General features: G+C 47.8%; 1 protein-coding gene across 1 annotated transcript; it reads right to left on the bottom strand.

The window, feature by feature from the left end:
- Positions 1-1,169: 1,169 nt before the first annotated feature.
- PLAC9 (placenta associated 9) lies at positions 1,170-13,008 on the bottom strand. Its single transcript, XM_072130979.1, has 4 exons — positions 12,814-13,008; positions 6,309-6,400; positions 3,092-3,215; positions 1,170-1,284 (listed from the first exon to the last, which is right to left on the bottom strand). The coding sequence occupies exons 1-4, from the start codon at positions 12,872-12,874 to the stop codon at positions 1,274-1,276; spliced, it is 288 nt and encodes a 95-aa protein (XP_071987080.1). The 5' UTR covers positions 12,875-13,008; the 3' UTR covers positions 1,170-1,273.
- Between the last annotated feature and the right edge of the window lie 2,293 nt (positions 13,009-15,301).

The raw sequence follows: 15,301 nt of genomic DNA, 5'->3' as shown, positions 1-15,301 counted from the left end.
GCATCTGTAGGACATGAGGATAGCCCTTTCTAATCCTCACGTCCCCGCAATCTTTTTATAACTTTTAATTCCCTAATATGTAAATTTTGTAAAGAGGCTACTGGGGCGTGGAGTAGGCGGAGCTGAGGTTACACGGCGTGGCTACTCCACGCCCCAGTAGCCTCTTTGATCCTCCTACCCAGACATCTTTGGCGTGCAGCTCCTCGTAGCTGCGCACCCTCGTCCACGAAGCCCGTCGCATGCACAGAACAGCAGGCCCGCATCTGCGCTGTCAAAGCTCCAAAGCCTGCTGTTCTGCGCATGCGGCGGGCTTCACGGACGAGGGCGCGCAGCTCCTCATAGATATGCGCCAGAGATTTCTGGTAGGAGGATCAAAGAGGCTACTGGGGCGTGGGGTAGCTCCACCGTGTAGCCTCAACTCCGCCTACTCCACGCCCCAGTAGCCTCCTTACAACATTTACATATTAGGGAACTAAAAGTTATAAAAAGATTGCCGGGACTTGAGGATTAGAAAGGTCTATCCTCACGGCCTACAGATGCACCTACCACCCCGTCTACCTTTTATCGGTAGATCCGTGGTGGTAGGTTTCCTTTAAAGTGGGCAACCAATTTAAACATCCTTTTTAATTAAAGATTGCCCATAATTAAAGGAAACCTACTTAAAGGTGGTAGTTCTTACACTTATATACATGGCACCAGCTCAGGGTGAGCTGGTGCCGGAGCATATTTTAATTGGTAGAATAAAGCCCCTATCGCCGAATTATAAGTTATATTAACTTATATCTCGGCGCACCGCACTAGGGCACGGCGCACCATGTAAATAGCTCATCGGTAATAGCGAGACAAAAGCTAAGACCTGCAATCAATCTATGGGTTAGGAAGGCCCCATGTGAGCCCCGGCCTCGCTGAGCCACTTTCATCCACATCCGTGGGGCACATGTTCGCCCCCCACTTTCACCGTCCTATGTTCATGCCCGGACAGCTGCGCAATCGGTGAATGATTGTATCGGTAGCCCAAGACCTTGTGCAACAACCCAAGTGTCTTTCATGGGCAGGAAAACCCACGTTTCATTTCAAAGAGTGAAACCATTTCATGCTAATGTGATATATTTTATCTCCACATTACACTTTCCACGGTTCCTTTAAAACAAACAATGAAGAGTTTGTGATGTAGTAAAATAAAGCTTTATATGTCACACAATGCACAATAGAAAAGAAATATCAAGTGTAAGTAGAGATGGGGTATTGTCCTACACGGGAGCTGGAGATCTCTTCATCTGGAATCTGCAAGAAAGAAATTATTATTTGTTTAGGAAAATGGTCACTTGAAGTTGTTACCAAATTATAGATTTACCAATAATATTTCTAGAGAGTAAAGTGTTGGATTAAAGGGAACCTACCACCACAGATGTACCTATAAAGGTGGACGGGGTGGTAGGTGCATCTATTGTACGTGAGGAGAGACCTTTTAAGTGCTGATCCTCACGTCCCCTGTCTCTTTTTATAACTTTAATTTTCCTAATATACTAATTATCTAAAGAGGCTACCGTTCAGGTCCCCGGAGTTCACCTTCTTCTTCCTGGTACATGTAAGTGCATTGTCCGTGTATAATGTGCTGTGCGGGGAGTCACTAAGATCCTGCGCCCGATATCCTGCATGTGTGGCTTCCCCGCTCAGGTCCCTGGAGTTCACCTTCTTCTTCCTGGTGCATGTAAGTGCATTGTCCGTGTATAATGCGCTGTGCGGGGAGTCACTAAGATCCTGCACCCAATATCCTGCCTGTGTCTCTTCCCCGCTCAGGTCCCCGGAGTTCACCTTCTTCTTCCTGGTGCATGTAAGTGCATTGTCCGTGTATAATGCGCTGTGCGGGGAGTCACTAAGATCCTGCGCACGATATCCTGCATGTGTCACTTCCCCGCTCAGGTCCCCGGAGTTCACCTTCTTCTTCCTGGTGCATGTAAGTGCAATGTCCGTGTATAATGCGCTGTGCAGGGAGTCACTAAGATCCTGCGCACGATATCCTGCATGTGTCGCTTCCCCGCTCAGGTCCCCGGTGTTCACCTTCTTCTTCCTGGTGCATGTAAGTGCATTGTCCGTGTATAATGCGCTGTGCGGGGAGTCACTAAGATCCTGCGCCCGATATCCTGCATGTGTGGCTTCCCCGCTCAGGTCCCTGGAGTTCACCTTCTTCCTGGTGCATGTAAGTGCATTGTCTGTGTATAATGCGCTGTGCGGGGAGTCACTAAGATCCTGCACCCAATATCCTGCCTGTGTCTCTTCCCCGCTCAGGTCCCCGGAGTTCACCTTCTTCTTCCTGGTGCATGTAAGTGCATTGTCCGTGTATAATGCGCTGTGCGGGGAGTCACTAAAATCCTGCGCCCGATATCCTGCATGTGTGGCTTCCCCGCTCAGGTCCCTGGAGTTCACCTTCTTCTTCCTGGTGCATGTGAGTGTATTGTCCGTGTATAATGCGCTGTGCGGGGAGTCACTAAGATCGTGCGCCTGATGTCCTGCATGTGTCTCTTCCCCGTTCAGGTCCCTGGAGTTCACCTTCTTCTTCCAGTTGCATGTAAGTGCATTGTCCGTGTATAATGCACTGTGCGGGGAGTCACTAAGATCCTGTGCCCGATATCCTGCATGTGTCGCTTCCCCGCTCAGGTCCCTGGAGTTCACCTTCTTCTTCCTGGTGCATGTAAGTGCATTGTCCGTGTATAATGCACTGTGCGGGGAGTCACTAAGATCCTGCCCCCGATATCCTGCATGTGTCGCTTCCCTGCTCAGGTCCCCGGAGTTCACCTTCTTCTTCCTGGTGCATGTAAGTGCATGGCTTGCGACACAATTTAAATATTAAATCGACGGCATATCCGACCACAGTGCGGTCCGTGGACCCTTAGTAAATGAGCCCCATTATATTTATATTCTCTGATTATTCTATATTGTGTGGTGGGTGGTCCTTCTCAGTGAGTGATCACTACTATTATATATTTCTCTGTGTGTATAAATCCTACTCCAGGTCATAGGGCATCGTCCATTACAGACGGATTGTTGTACTGATTTCTGATGTGTTACTATTCCTAATATCTTTACCAACCTTCCTCAAATATATCCAGGAGGGGGCCGCTGGGTGCTGCGGACAGGGCCCAGGAAGATCCAGAAATGGCGCTGAGTAAAGAGTTCACTTCAGAATACAGGTGCTCCACAGTTTTTGTAACTCTCTGAAAAAGATAAGACGCAGTAAGTAGCGAATTTAGTTCAGCCATAATTTTTTGTCACAGATTTCTAGATTCTGGTTAATTTATTACATAAAACATTTATCAAAGTTCTTGTGTTCTATGGCCACTTCTATATTACAGACAGTGATGGGACCATGTGGAGTTTCATTCAAAGTCTGTAGGTCCAAAATGAATAAATTATAATATAGCGCACACAGATTATACACGGACAATGCACTTACATGCACCAGGAAGAAGAAGGTGAACTCCGGGGGACCTGAGCGGGGAAGTGACACATGCAGGATATCGGGTGCACGATCTCAGTGACTCCCCGCACAGCGCATTATACACGGACAATGCACTTACATGCACCAGGAAGAAGAAGGTGAACTCCAGGGACCTGAGCGGGGAAGTGACACATGCAGGATATCGGGCACGATCTTAGTGACTCCCCGCACAGCGCATTATACACGGACAATGCACTTACATGCACCAGGAAGAAGAAGGTGAACTCCGGGGACCTGAGCGGGGAAGCGACACATGCAGGATATCGGGCGTACAATCTTAGTGACTCCCCGCACAGCGCATTATACACGGACAATGCACTTACATGCACCAGGAAGAAGAAGGTGAACTCCGGGGACCTGAGCGGGGAAGCGACACATGCAGGATATCGGGCGCACGATCTTAGTGACTCCCCGCACATTATACACGGACAATGCGCTTACATGCACCAGGAAGAAGAAGGAGAACTCAGGGGACCGACACATGCAGGATATCGGGCGCAGGATCTTAGTGACTCCCCGCACAGAGCATTATACACGGACAATGCACTTACATGCACCAGGAAGAAGGTGAACTCCGGGGACCTGAGCGGGGAGCGACACATGCAGGATATCAGGCGCAGGATCTTAGTGACTCCCCGCACAGAGCATTATACACGGACAATGCACTTACATGCACCAGGAAGAAGGTGAACTCCGGGGACCTGAGCGGGGAAGCGACACATGCAGGATATCGGGCGCAGGATCTTAGTGACTCCCCACACAGCGCATTATACACGGACAATGCACTTACATGCACCAGGAAGAAGGTGAACTAAGGGGACCTGAGCGGGGAAGCAACACATGCAGGATATCGGGCGCAGGATCTTAGTGACTCCCCGCACAGCACATTATACACGGACAATGCACTTACATGCACCAGGAAGAAGGTGAACTCCGGGGACCTGAGCGGGGAAGCAACACATGCAGGATATCGGGCGCAGGATCTTAGTGACTCCCCGCACAGCGCATTATACACGGACAATGCACTTACATGCACCAGGAAGAAGGTGAACTCCGGGGACCTGAGCGGGGAAGCGACACATGCAGGATATCGGGCGCAGGATCTTAGTGACTCCCCACACAGCGCATTATACACGGACAATGCACTTACATGCACCAGGAAGAAGAAGGTGAACTCCGGGGACCTGAGCGGGGAAGTGACGCATGCAGGATATCGGGCACACGATCTTAGTGACTCCCCGCACAGCGCATTATACACGGACAATGCACTTACATGCACCAGGAAGAAGAAGGTGAACTCTGGGGACCTGAGCGGGGAAGCGACACATGCAGGATATCGGGTGCACGATCTTAGTGACTCCCCGCACAGCGCATTATACACGGACAATGCACTTACATGCACCAGGAAGAAGAAGGTGAACTCCGGGGACCTGAGCGGGGAAGTGACACATGCAGGATATCGGGCGCAGGATCTTAGTGACTCCCCGCACAGCGCATTATACACGGACAATGCACTTACATGCACCAGGAAGAAGAAGGTGAACTCCGGGGACCTGAGCGGGGAAGTGACACATGCAGGATATCGGGCGCAGGATCTTAGTGACTCCCCGCACAGCACATTATACACGGACAATGCACTTACATGCACCAGGAAGAAGAAGGTGAACTCCGGGGACCTGAGCGGGGAAGCAACACATGCAGGATATCGGGCGCAGGATCTTAGTGACTCCCCGCACAGCGCATTATACACGGACAATGCACTTACATGCACCAGGAAGAAGAAGGTGAACTCCGGGACCTGAACTGAGAAGCGACACATGCAGGATATCGGACGCACGATCTTAGTGAATCGTGCCGTAGTCCATGATAGTCGAACAGTGCTAAGTGATAGAAATCTAATTTTCAGTATATTGAACCAACCACATGTTCTTAATCTCAGGCATCAAAATACGTGTATAGTACTTGGATATGGAGCAGCTGGACTGAAAAGAACTGTTAGTGTCACGCATGGTACTAACTTGCGGCTTTGCTCTGGCTTCCTTCTGCGCTATTAACTTCACTGGGGGCAGGGACATGATAAAGAAGCAGAAGATGTTATTAGCATCAGGAATAAAACTTCTTTTCTCCAGAAGTGTTACAAAAGTATACACTAGATGCCTCCAATATGCTTAAAGGGAACCTGTCAGTATAAATGTATCCTAATAAACCACTACTGGTATATTAAATGTCAAATGAGTTATATTCTGCCCAGTGTGGTGGCATCTTCCATAAAATTTGTAAATTGGTTGTGTTAAGTCACGGAGGAGGTGGGTTTTGTGCTGAAGTCAAGCTCACCTCCCCCTGTGTCTAATAAATTCCCTTCTAAGTTATGTAAACCTCTGACACTCTGCTGGGACCCACGTGGGAGTTACTTGTGGGGGTTCGGGTCCATTTTTGGACCAGGACAGATATTTAAAATTTGGGTTTGGCCGAATATTGACAGGTCCGCTCATCACTACTGGACATCTTACTAAAGGCCCTTTTACAAGGTCCAGCAAACGATTCTGTGGTGAGGTCTTTGGCAGAGATCGTATTGGCCTCATAAAGAGCCCACTAGCCGACATTCAGTGTGCCAGTGAAGCATCTGTGTGGGACAGAGCACAGAGCAGACCGGACCGGACCTGTCAGCAATAGACCGGACCTGTCAGCAATAGACCAGACCTGGCAGCAATAGACCGGACCTGGCAGCAATAGCAATGTCCATTTTACAGTAACATTTGTGAGTTGTCAGTAAAGAGTAGCTGGTTTGAGAAGCACCGATACATCTTACCTCCTCTATAGTCTCCAAACGTTTGTGGACCTTCTGGTGCTCCGTGCACCACTCTCCCCTCTCTCTGTGTAAGGCACTCACTGGGTCAGCAGCTACGAGTTCAGAAGCAAAACATTAGAAACAAATCTGGTTCTGTGTGAAATCATTTACCCCCCAACCTATTACATTACATAGAATGTGCGTAAAATCTGTCACCAAATCTTTCAGCACAATGCAGTGTGTGCACTGGAGGAGTTATAGATTTGGCAGTGTGTTTGGCCAGAGATTAGACCCAATTATCTGACAACAGGGCCGTATCTGCCATGTGGCGAGATAAGAATCTTGCCTCAGGCGGCAGATGCTAGAACCCTGTGGGGAGCGGCATTTAGAAATGTAAAACATGGGTGAATCGGGTGCCCACAGCTGCCCGAATTGCCCATCACAAAAAATTCATTGCATCTGTGCCTGACAACCCCATGGAGAAGGACGTTTGGTGTGTCCTCGTCCAGGCAGTGCCATTCCGGTCTTGGCAGAGCGGCAGTAGAGCAGAGATGGATTTAATGCCCCAATCTATATTATTTTGGTCATATGGAGGCTATAAGAAAATATCATGATTAGCAGCTGCATTTTACATTTTTTCAGCTTTAAAATTTTCTTTTTATAATTGAAATGCTATTTCTGCCCTTTATTGAGAACAAATTGCTTTAGCAGAGGTCTGGGATGAGACGTGCCAGTATAAAAAGAGCTTCATTTTTTCCTATTAACGTCTTATGATATAATTGTAACAGTCCGGAGTCTTTGCTAACATCCAGTGAAAAGTCTGATGCAGCTTCTCAGCAGTTTATAGCCGACGTCCAGTATATTATGTACAATAAACCCTCATTTTGGAAACCTTTAAAAATCAAAAAGTAAGAGAATCCAATAATCAAAGATACTATAATCAAAGGAAATCTACCATGGGGAATGTACCTTGTGAGAGTCTCCCTGTCCGGGCAGAAGCTGCATCCCGTTTTCCGTTAATCCAGGGATATAGCTGCCGCAGTAATTTAGTTTAATTCGTCAATCTGCAAATTAATTTCAAGGCTATTGGCGTTGAGTACCCTAAGGCATCTCCGGGGGGGGGGGAACCCCACACCCCCAGTAGCCACTACTGACCCGCCTCTACCTGCCTGTCTCCAGCATCATTTGAGCCATGTGCAAGTGCAGAAGTTCACTGCCGGGAAAAACGGGAGGAAAACGGGATGCTGCTGCTGCCCGGATGGGAAGTCTACCATGGGAAATCGCTCAGAAAGTAGAATCCCCATGGTAGATTTCCTTTAAAGACGACCTGTCACCCTAAAAAACATCACTAGAAGCTGCTTAAAGTAAGCAGCTCCTAGTACTAGAACAAACGCAGCAGTGATACAATGATAGTGTTACCTCCGATAACGCTAACACCGCTGCGCTGTACACTAGAAATGCTGGACAGCTCTCAAAGCGCTGCCGTGTATTCATGAGGGGGTGGTCCAAGGCGCTTCCTCTTCCCTGGACCACCCCACCCTCTCCATAGGTCAGTAGTGACTGCTGTGCATCTTGCGGCAGTCACCGCCCCTAATCCCTCCCCCTCATGAATACGCCGAACCGCTTTGAGAGCGTTTCTAGTGTACAGCGCAGCAGTGTTTGTTAGCGTAATCAGAGGTTTCCGGTAACGCTATCACTGTAACACTGCGGCGTTTTTTTTAGCACTTGGTGCTGCTTACTTTAGTAACTTCTCCTAGTGCCGGATTTCAGGGTGACAGCTCCTCTTTAAGTGCATAAAATAACATATAAAATATAGATTGCATAAAACCCAATGGGATCATAGCTACGTATCTAGCAGCAAAGAGAACAGGTGTAGCTAAACAATCCCAGATGTGCACCAGATACAGATGAGACCCTCGCTAAACGTCCGTGATGGAATGAAGGAGAACGCTTTTATGCGTAAAAGTAATTATATTGTTAATAATTCTAATTCTACTTAATAGCAAAGATAAGAATCTGGAATCCTATAAGGAATAACATAGATAACATTTTCTTACATATATTTCTTCAGATAACTTTGTATCCATGAGCAGCAGTTTCTCCTCAGCCTTAGCCATTATTATCCCGACTACTGTGCGTAGGGAGAAAGCTGTCAATCAGTGGTGGGAGGCCGCAAACATTGAGCGCTCAAATATCATTCAAAGCTGAAACGGGGCTTCCACAGGTGAACGAGTTTTATTCTTCATGACTTGTTTTTTATAAACAGCAGAAGAGAAGAGTCAGCAGTACAACAATCATTGTATGAAAGATAATCCTGCGGTGCGGGTGTTATAAAGCCCGAGCCCACAGAACCCAAAGTAGTGAAAACATCCAATGGCCGAGCATTTTAGGGAAACCTCTATCCTGCTTCTCGCAGTCCATTGATGCACCCAAGGCACAGGCTAAATGTCTTCAAGTTCATTGTAGAGACACATCAAGCAGTCAGGAGACCCACTACCCAAAAGTAGCCCCTGAGGCCTCTAGGACAGCTGACGCAGTACTTTGGCGACTTCACGTTGCAGGACTCTGTGTCTAATCAGAATCGTAATCATTTACTTAATGTCAGGGGTCAGTGAACCCCCTGGACCACTGCGGGCGATGACGTAAGCCGACACCTGGGACCGGAGTCTAAGTGACACCTGGTCTTCACCAGAGCCCGGCACAAAGTGGGATGGGCGTGGTACCACCAGGTAATTTCACAGGTGCGACTGGTCCGCGGTGGCAGCCAAGGTCGAGGTACAGACACACAATACAGACTCGGGGTCAGGGACAGTCAGGGCTGGCTGCAACAGTGCAGAGACAAGGTCAGGTCCAATGTAACGATGGGAGATCAACCCAGGAACGGGAACAGCAATGGGAAGCTTTCTCTAAGACTAGTAGCTCAAAGATCCGGCGGGGGTTGATGGAAGCAGTCGGCTTAAATGGAAAACCCGGAAGTGGCCAGCGCCAATCATCCCGCCCGGGATGGAAGCAGGAGTGTGGAGAGGTAAGTGAGGGCCGGGGAGGGCGCCGCCGTGAGAGGGGCTCGGGTGTGCCTGAGTTCCGAGACGTGGATCGCAGGGACACCCAGGACACTTATCGGCCATAGCTAAGACATATCTATATGCCCAGCTCTGTAGCAATCCAAAATGTCTATCTATGTTAGGGGGGAGGGTGTATAAACTATAAAGGGAAGTTGTAGAACATTTTATTACACAATAAGCTTTTCCGGGACCGTGCTGTCACTTTAAGGTTTAGTTAAAAGTCATGTGCAGTCTGTGCAGTTAAATATTTTACAATGAATAAATATAGGAGTTTGATGTGAAAGTAAATCCCTTATATAAAGACATTTGTCTCCTGTCAGCACCCCAGCTGTTACTGCCTCGTACTCCCCGGATAGTTATGGAGTATTGGAGGCGGCAGAAACTTATTAGGGCCTTTGGCTGCTTAAAGGCATCAGCATTCTTCAGCATTACAGATGGTCCCCTACTTAAGGACACCTGACTTACAGACGCCCCCTAGTTACAGACGGACCCCTCTGCCCCCTGTGACCTCTGGTGACCTCTCTGGATGTTACTATAGTCCCAGGCTGCAATGATCAGCTGTAAGGTGTCTGTAGTGAAGATTTCTGGATAATCCTTGGTCCCATTACAGCAAAAAATTTTGAACTCCAATTGTCACTGGGGCAAAAAAAAAATTTGTCTGGAGCTACAATTATAAAATATACGGTTCCGACTTACATACAAAATCAACTTAAGAACAAACCTATAGAACCTTGTATAGAATCTTGTATGTAACCCGGGGACTGGCTGTATAAACAATTATCCGGGTGAAAATAAATTGCTGTGGTCCTGAAGGTGTGAAGTAACTTGGTCATCACAGAATAATCACATGTAGAGGGTTTTTCTGCAGGGACATAAAGCGGCACTCCGCAGAGACTTCTGCTCCCTGACACTGACTCCACCACCAAGTTTCGGATCCTGATAATCACAACTACATTAAGTGCGAAGCCATTAACAACTTCCATAAACTAAACACATTAGGAGGAGCTGGTGCCGCGGCTCCATGTGGTCACCACTCAGGACTTGGATGTGTTACACACATGCAGCGGAGCAGATGTTCTCCCGCTCATATTCCTTGGACATTAATCATCCTTCCTGACATGGGATTCAGTCATTATTTTTGACACATTTACTTTAGACTCTTCTGTTTCATGATAAATATCTCTACATACATTATGCACAAACTCCGCCCACGCTGTAAGTATTTCATCCAGTCCCATAAGAAACAATGCACTGGAGCGGTGTGTACTGTATTATACAGCAATGCGAGAAAAAGCTCAACCCTAAAAATACAAGGGCACAAAGGAAGCAAAGGATATCCTAGAAGCCAAATAATGAGCAGTTGTATGTATGAGCGCAGATACCACGGTCAGGAGGTTTTCTGGGAATGTAACAAATAATCAACAACAGCAGAGCAGTCCGGGGTCCAACTCACATGTAGGACTGAGCTGCATTACCATTCGCAATGTGTGGTACCTACCTCCAGGGTCAGTAGATTGTTGGGGATGTCTAAAGTTGGACCCCTATTAATCTGATACCAAAGAGAACTCATTGACACAGATGTTACATTTTAAAAAAACCTTTTTGGATGGGCCCAAAAAGTCGGCCCTTATGAAAGTGTCACAGGAGGGGGGATGGAATAGATTTTACAAAGGCGTCTTATGTTATGCCTCATATCGTAGGATCAGTTTGGTGGGAGCCCCACATCACGGAAATAAAGGGTAAAGATATCGAAAAACTTTGCTCTGCTGTTGTAAGGACAATCCCAGGCAACAAATAACCACTGTCCCCATGTCCCTGCACCTCCAATCAGACGTTGTCCCATGTCTCTATCACAATTCATAGTACAGGCCGTCCCCGGGTTACATACAAGATAGGGTCCATAGGTTTGTTCTTAAGTTGAATTTGTATGTAAGTCGGAACTGTATATTTTATGATTGTAATCCCAGCCAGAACTTTTTTGGTCTCTGTGACAATTGGATTTTAAAAATGTTGGGTTGTCATAAGAACCAGGAGTAACACTAAATCTGCATTACAGACGCCTGTGATAACTGTTACAGCTGATTATTGTAGCCTAAGGATAAAGTACAGTAATTACCAACATCCAGAGGTCTGTTTGTAACTAGGGGTCGTATGTAAGTCGAATGTTCTTAAGCATTCCCCTACTTAAGGACACCCCTAGTTACAGACGGCCCCCTCTGCCCCCTGTGACCTCTGGTGACCTCTCTGGATGTTACTATAGTCCCAGGCTGCAATGATCAGCTGTAAGGTGTCTGTAATGAAGATTTATTGATAATCCTTGGTCCTATTACAGCTAAAATTTAGAAACTCCAATTGTCACTGGGAAAAAAAAATGTGTCTGGAGCTACAATTATAAAATATACAATTTCAACTTACATACAAATTCAACTTAAGAACAAACCTATGGACCCCATCCTGTATGTAACCCGGGGACTGTCTGTTATTTGTTTTATTAGTGAATCCGCACCGATGTTATTCCCATGTCACAAGTCGCTTCCTATAACAAGGGCTACGGCTCTCACAATGAAATGTTTTCAGTAACACCGTGAGTCCGGGCTGTAGCCAGAACATGTCAGCGCTATATAGATATCAGGAAGATGGAGTCTATTCTACATAGAGTTGTTAAATATCCTGTGGCACTGATGGCGAACCTTTTAGAGACCGAGTGCCCAAACTAAGACCAAGTCCCACTTATTTATGGCTAAGTGCCAACACAGAAATGTAATTTGTGATTTATACTCCCTGCTCTGTCACAGTTTCCATTGCTACCAGCCCCTGAGGACACCAATAAAGCAGAAAATAGAAGAAATTTGGATGATCATTGTAGCTTCTCTCCAGGGTCCCATAAACAGGAAGAATTGTCAGGACCGGAGCAGGAGCTACAATGATAATCCAGATCTGTCCACACCTTCCCACTCCTCCAGTAGTCCCAGGTAGAGCTGTCACTTTATAATAGCTCTGTGCACAGCAAGTCCTGGGCTGTCTGGGACTGCAAGAAGATACCTGGAGTCATCTCTGGTGATGGCCCGAGTGCCCACAGAAAGGACTCCGAGTGCCACCTCCGGCACCCGTGCCATAGGTTAGCCACCACTGTCCTATCATAACGAGTGTGTCCTGCTCCTACATTGTATCTTGATCTCCTTGAAGTTCTGAACAGAAGCCGCTAAGGATAATTTTTTGTTGCAAACACTTTATGCACTAAAAACCTATCAATCACTTTAAGTGCAACGTCTAGGAAACATCTGTTGGATGGACTCGTACTCCACAAGCAAAAATAGTTTTTCTTTTGCGTTTAACCTCCAAATGAGAAACACGCGAGACCTTGCAAAATTAACCCAAATAAAAGCAAAAAGAATCTCCTACGTTTTGCCTAACTATCTAAAGACACTGTAAGAACAACCGAAAACATGCAAGTATAACATTACCTGTCCAGCTCCCTCCCAACACAACCAGTAAGAGGAATATTATCGGAATGACGGTGCCCATGATGATTCTATGATCCAGATGAAAACAGACTCCAGTGTTTCCTCTCCAGGTGCTGAAGATGTCCTATGCCCCTCGCCTCTAAAGACTGAGTGAGCCGTCAGGACGTAGGATATTACCAGCCCCAGTTATCCAGGAATCTGGCAGAATTCCAGAGAGACTCCCAATCCCCCCCCCCCCCTCCACCCTTCTGTATTTATACACACAGGGCGTGCATGGAATCCAAAGGCCGGCATGTAACCTTACAGGAAAAGTGGGTGAAGAAAAGATCCATCACTTTAACTCCCGCACTGCCTCAGGTATTAAGAGCAGAACATTGCAGATTTTAGACAAAGCTCTTAATGATGTCATTTCCTACACATGTGCTCCCACTTAGCCGAAGACTCGTGTTCATAGATTTGGGGGATGATTTGATTTCTTTGCAGGTACTTTTATACATAACAATGTAAGATAAAAAATTAGATACAAAACATTAGCACTGCAACAAGTTAACTGTTAACTAAATAGGCAATAGATTAGGGGCGTCACATTTAGAGGTAAAGGGCTACAGTGTCCTGTGTATAGCAGGACTAATTAAATGGAAATATATATATATTGGGCTACTGCAGACAAATCCAGGGCTTTTACCATGTACATTTTATCTGCCTGTAGGACAGGTAGCGGTTCTCCCACACAACACCTCTCACTTTCTCACATATATACACTCAGCGGCCACTTTATTAGGTCCACCATGCTAGTAACGGGTTGGACCCCCTTTTGCCTTCAGAACTGCCTCAATTCTTCGTGGCATAGATACAACAAGGTGCTGGAAGCTCCTCAGAGATTTTGCTCCATAGTGACATGATGGCATCACACAGTTGCCGCAGATTTGTCGGCTGCACATCCATGATGCGAATCTCCCGTTCCACCACATCCCAAAGATGCTCTATTGGATTGAGATCTGGTGACTGTGGAGCCATTTGTGTCCAGTGACCTCATTGTCATGTTCAAGAAACCAGTCTGAGATGATTCCAGCTTTATGACATGGCGCATTATCCTGCTGAAAGTAGCCATCAGATGTTACAGGGTACATTGTGCTCATAAAGGGATGGACATGGGCAGCAACAATACTCAGGTAGGCTGTGGCGTTACCAAGGGGCCCAAAGACACCATGACACCACCACCACCAGCCTGAGCCGCTGATACAAGGCAGGATGGATCCATGACACCACCACCACCAGCCTGACCCGCTGATACAAGGCAGGATGGATCCATGACACCACCACCACCAGCCTGAGCCGCTGATACAAGGCAGGATGGATCCATGACACCAGCACCACCAGCCTGAGCCGCTGATACAAGGCAGGATGGATCCATGACACCACCACCACCAGCCTGACCCGCTGATACAAGGCAGGATGGATCCATGACACCACCACCACCAGCCTGAGCCGCTGATACAAGGCAGGATGGATCCATGACACCACCACCACCAGCCTGAGCCGCTGATACAAGGCAGGATGGATCCATGACACCACCACCACCAGCCTGAGCCGCTGATACAAGGCAGGATGGATCCATGACACCACCACCACCAGCCTGAGCCGCTGATACAAGACAGGATGGATCCATGACACCACCACCACCAGCCTGAGCCGCTGATACAAGGCAGGATGGATCCATGACACCACCACCACCAGCCTGACCCACTGATACAAGGCAGGATGGATCCATGACACCACCAGCACCAGCCTGAGCCGCTGATACAAGACAGGATGGATCCATGACACCACCACCACCAGCCTGAGCCGCTGATACAAGGCAGGATGGATCCATGACACCACCACCACCAGCCTGACCCACTGATACAAGGCAGGATGGATCCATGACACCACCACCACCAGCCTGACCCGCTGATACAAGGCAGGATGGATCCATGACACCACCACCACCAGCCTGACCCGCTGATACAAGGCAGGATGGATCCATGACACCACCACCAGCCTGAGCCGCTGATACAAGGCAGGATGGATCCATGACACCACCACCACCAGCCTGAGCCGCTGATACAAGGCAGGATGGATCCATGACACCACCACCACCAGCCTGACCCACTGATACAAGGCAGGATGGATCCATGACACCACCAGCACCAGCCTGACCCACTGATACAAGGCAGGATGGATCCATGACACCACCACCAGCCTGACCCGCTGATACAAGGCAGGATGGATCCATGACACCACCACCACCAGCCTGAGCCGCTGATACAAGGCAGGATGGATCCATGACACCACCACCACCAGCCTGAGCCGCTGATACAAGACAGGATGGATCCATGACACCACCACCACCAGCCTGAGCCGCTGATACAAGGCAGGATGGATCCATGACACCACCACCACCAGCCTGACCCACTGATACAAGGCAGGATGGATCCATGACACCACC

Source organism: Engystomops pustulosus, chromosome 11, assembly GCF_040894005.1.
Source record: "Engystomops pustulosus chromosome 11, aEngPut4.maternal, whole genome shotgun sequence".
NCBI classification, from domain to species: Eukaryota; Metazoa; Chordata; class Amphibia; order Anura; family Leptodactylidae; genus Engystomops; species Engystomops pustulosus.
The sequence above is the reverse complement of the archived record's forward strand: the minus strand, read 5'-3'. Positions and strand labels throughout refer to the sequence as shown.

What these genes read in the sequence shown, in the direction of transcription:
- PLAC9 (XM_072130979.1), bottom strand. Translation starts at nt 12,874, where the DNA reads ATGGGCACCGTCATTCCGATAATATTCCTCTTACTGGTTGTGTTGGGA. An exon ending in GTTGGGAGGGAGCTGGACAG is followed by an intron (nt 6,401 to 12,813) that starts GTAATGTTATAC and finishes CTGAACTCGTAG; the next exon opens with CTGCTGACCCAGTGAGTGCC. An exon ending in GTTTGGAGACTATAGAGGAG is followed by an intron (nt 3,216 to 6,308) that starts GTAAGATGTATC and finishes TATCTTTTTCAG; the next exon opens with AGAGTTACAAAAACTGTGGA.